The 2,168-nt window shown below is 42.7% G+C and overlaps 1 protein-coding gene across 1 annotated transcript; it reads right to left on the reverse strand.

The window, feature by feature from the left end:
• Positions 1–270: 270 nt before the first annotated feature.
• LOC124672597 (DNA topoisomerase-like protein cin-4) lies at positions 271–839 on the reverse strand. The gene is made up of 2 exons (XM_047208806.1): positions 694–839; positions 271–588 (listed from the first exon to the last, which is right to left on the reverse strand). The coding sequence occupies exons 1-2, from the start codon at positions 808–810 to the stop codon at positions 271–273; spliced, it is 435 nt and encodes a 144-aa protein (XP_047064762.1). The 5' UTR covers positions 811–839.
• Between the last annotated feature and the right edge of the window lie 1,329 nt (positions 840–2,168).

Consider the following 2,168-nt stretch of genomic DNA (forward strand, 5'->3'; position numbering starts at 1 on the left):
TAGAATTTGTTGTGTACATGAATATAAAAAAAAAATTACAAAGTATTGTTGACCTTGAAGCCCCTATACCATGGGTCCATTGGTTCAATGCACTCATAATTAAGTAATCGTCTCAAGTTAGCAATGATGTCCCTTGGGTTATAGCTTGGAACACTGCTATTGCATCGTCTACTTCCATTGACCAAAACCATGGGAATGATTGGAATGTACCTAAGAATATGTCACAACAGAATCTGATCATGTTTCAGGATCAAGTATTCATTAACTTTATCAAATATTAATGTTCTGAGAGCAGTACCATATGGGTTCAACAGAGCGTCCAGATTCTTCCAAATTGTTAAGCAAAATATCATCCGCCTCAGGGAACAGAAGGCGTGTCACAAGGGATAAACATGTAAACAAGTCACAACCGTCAGCATTATCCAGGCCTCCCTGATACCTACTACCAAATAGACCAAGGGGCATCAAGAGGTTTAAGTTGTTACTGCCCACGAAATCATGAGCCATGCTGATTATTGTATCCTCGGCACTCTGCTGACCATGGTTGTATGCTGCTTGTTCCACAGCATATCCAGCGAGCCAAGAGACCTGCATCACGGGAAATAAGGTAGTATCTCGATTAGACCGTCTTTTATTGAAGCCTCAAATACACAAATTTGGCAAGCCGTAACGAAATCCGTCTTCATAACAGACCTTAGCCTCTCTAACAAGCTTTTTCTTGAATGCGGCAAACAAAATCTTCCTCTGGCCTTGATTGAGCCCATCAATCGCAGAAGGGACTGACCACTGCAACTCCGGTGTCAAGGCCATGCCAAATAAAACAATTCGTGTACTAGATGTGTTCCCTGCCAAGATTATATGCCATTGCAAATTAGGTGGTCAATGCTTCTTAAATCTGATAGTAAATCTAGAGAAAAGTAATCGAGAAATAGATACCAACCAAGATACCTCCTATTTTAGATGGATGCATCTAACATGGGGTTTTTGAAGGATCACTTTGGAATCGTTTGTGATTATTGAAGATCAAATGAGATACCTTTTAATGCTAATTGTTCATGTAATTTCAAAATCGCACCAATTTCGCAATTGTTTTTTTTTTTGTTCTGAAGTGTATAAGTAGATTGTATTAGCCCTTTCCATCACTTCGAACTTTTGGTTGTGTTGGCTAATGTATGAAGCTTGACAAGGCACGGTCTAGAGTTACTAGGCTGTGGAGATCAAGTGCTCTCTGGTCTTGACATGCATGTCATAGCAAAAATTGATAATCATGTTTCAAGAATTAAGATTCCAGTATTCCAAAGATCCTTAGCATCCTACTAAACTTAATGCAGGTCCTTCCAGTCGGTGTCCATACAGAAATTCAAATGTATCACAACATTTAGTTGTAGGAAATATGTAACATATTAGTAGAATATAATATATATGTTGGTAAACGAAGATCGGCCGCTCTGGTGTATGATAGAGACCGAAATGAAAAGGTTCTGCAACCTGGGATCACATAACGATTGACATCTTCATCATACTTTGTTCAAGCATAAATTCTGAAGTGGGGCTAAAAGACAAAATGAAGCAACTGACATGGTAGTGCGAGTTGAGCAAATTGGCAAGTGCAAGGGTCCTAATTGGTATTCTTTGAGCATTGCCACCCTCAACTCCGACATCGCTCAGGTCTCTCCCTCCCTCAACGAATGTGACACACGCCTTAGCCATTTTGCTAACTCTAGGCTCTCGAATAGATGCTTCTATGTCCAACACTTCGGGCATTTGCAGGTTGACGGCAGGGCCAGGGCAGTTTGGCGCAATGCTGCTCCTAAAACCTGCCAAACCTTCAGCTGGCAACCCTGGCATGCCCTGCGTCACCATCTCCCAACAAATCAAATATGTCGCCATCAGCTCTGCCCCTTGCCGTGCTGCCCTTCATGACCCAAGGATGAACAAGTCAATCACCTGCTTATTCACTGTCTGTGTGCCCGAGAGGTCTAGAATACCCTCGCTGGCTCATGTCCAAGCTTCGTCGCCTAATCTCGATGATCTCTGGGAAAGCCACTGTGACTCCTTCGTCAGCGCCACCATCTGCACCGCCATCAGCTGGAATATATGGAAGTGAAGAAACGCCGTTGTCTTCAACAATGTGGATACACCCCTCCTCGTCTTCACCCGGCAGATGC

This window comes from Lolium rigidum, chromosome 7 (genome assembly GCF_022539505.1).
Source record: "Lolium rigidum isolate FL_2022 chromosome 7, APGP_CSIRO_Lrig_0.1, whole genome shotgun sequence".
Taxonomy (NCBI): domain Eukaryota; kingdom Viridiplantae; phylum Streptophyta; class Magnoliopsida; order Poales; family Poaceae; genus Lolium; species Lolium rigidum.

Excerpts from the sequence above, each read along its gene's own strand:
- LOC124672597 (XM_047208806.1), bottom strand. The coding sequence starts at position 810 with ATGGCCTTGACACCGGAGTTGCAGTGGTCAGTCCCTTCTGCGATTGAT. Across the intron at positions 589-693 it reads AGCTTGTTAGAGAGGCTAAG|GTCTCTTGGCTCGCTGGATA; the intron begins GTCTGTTATGAA and ends CCCGTGATGCAG.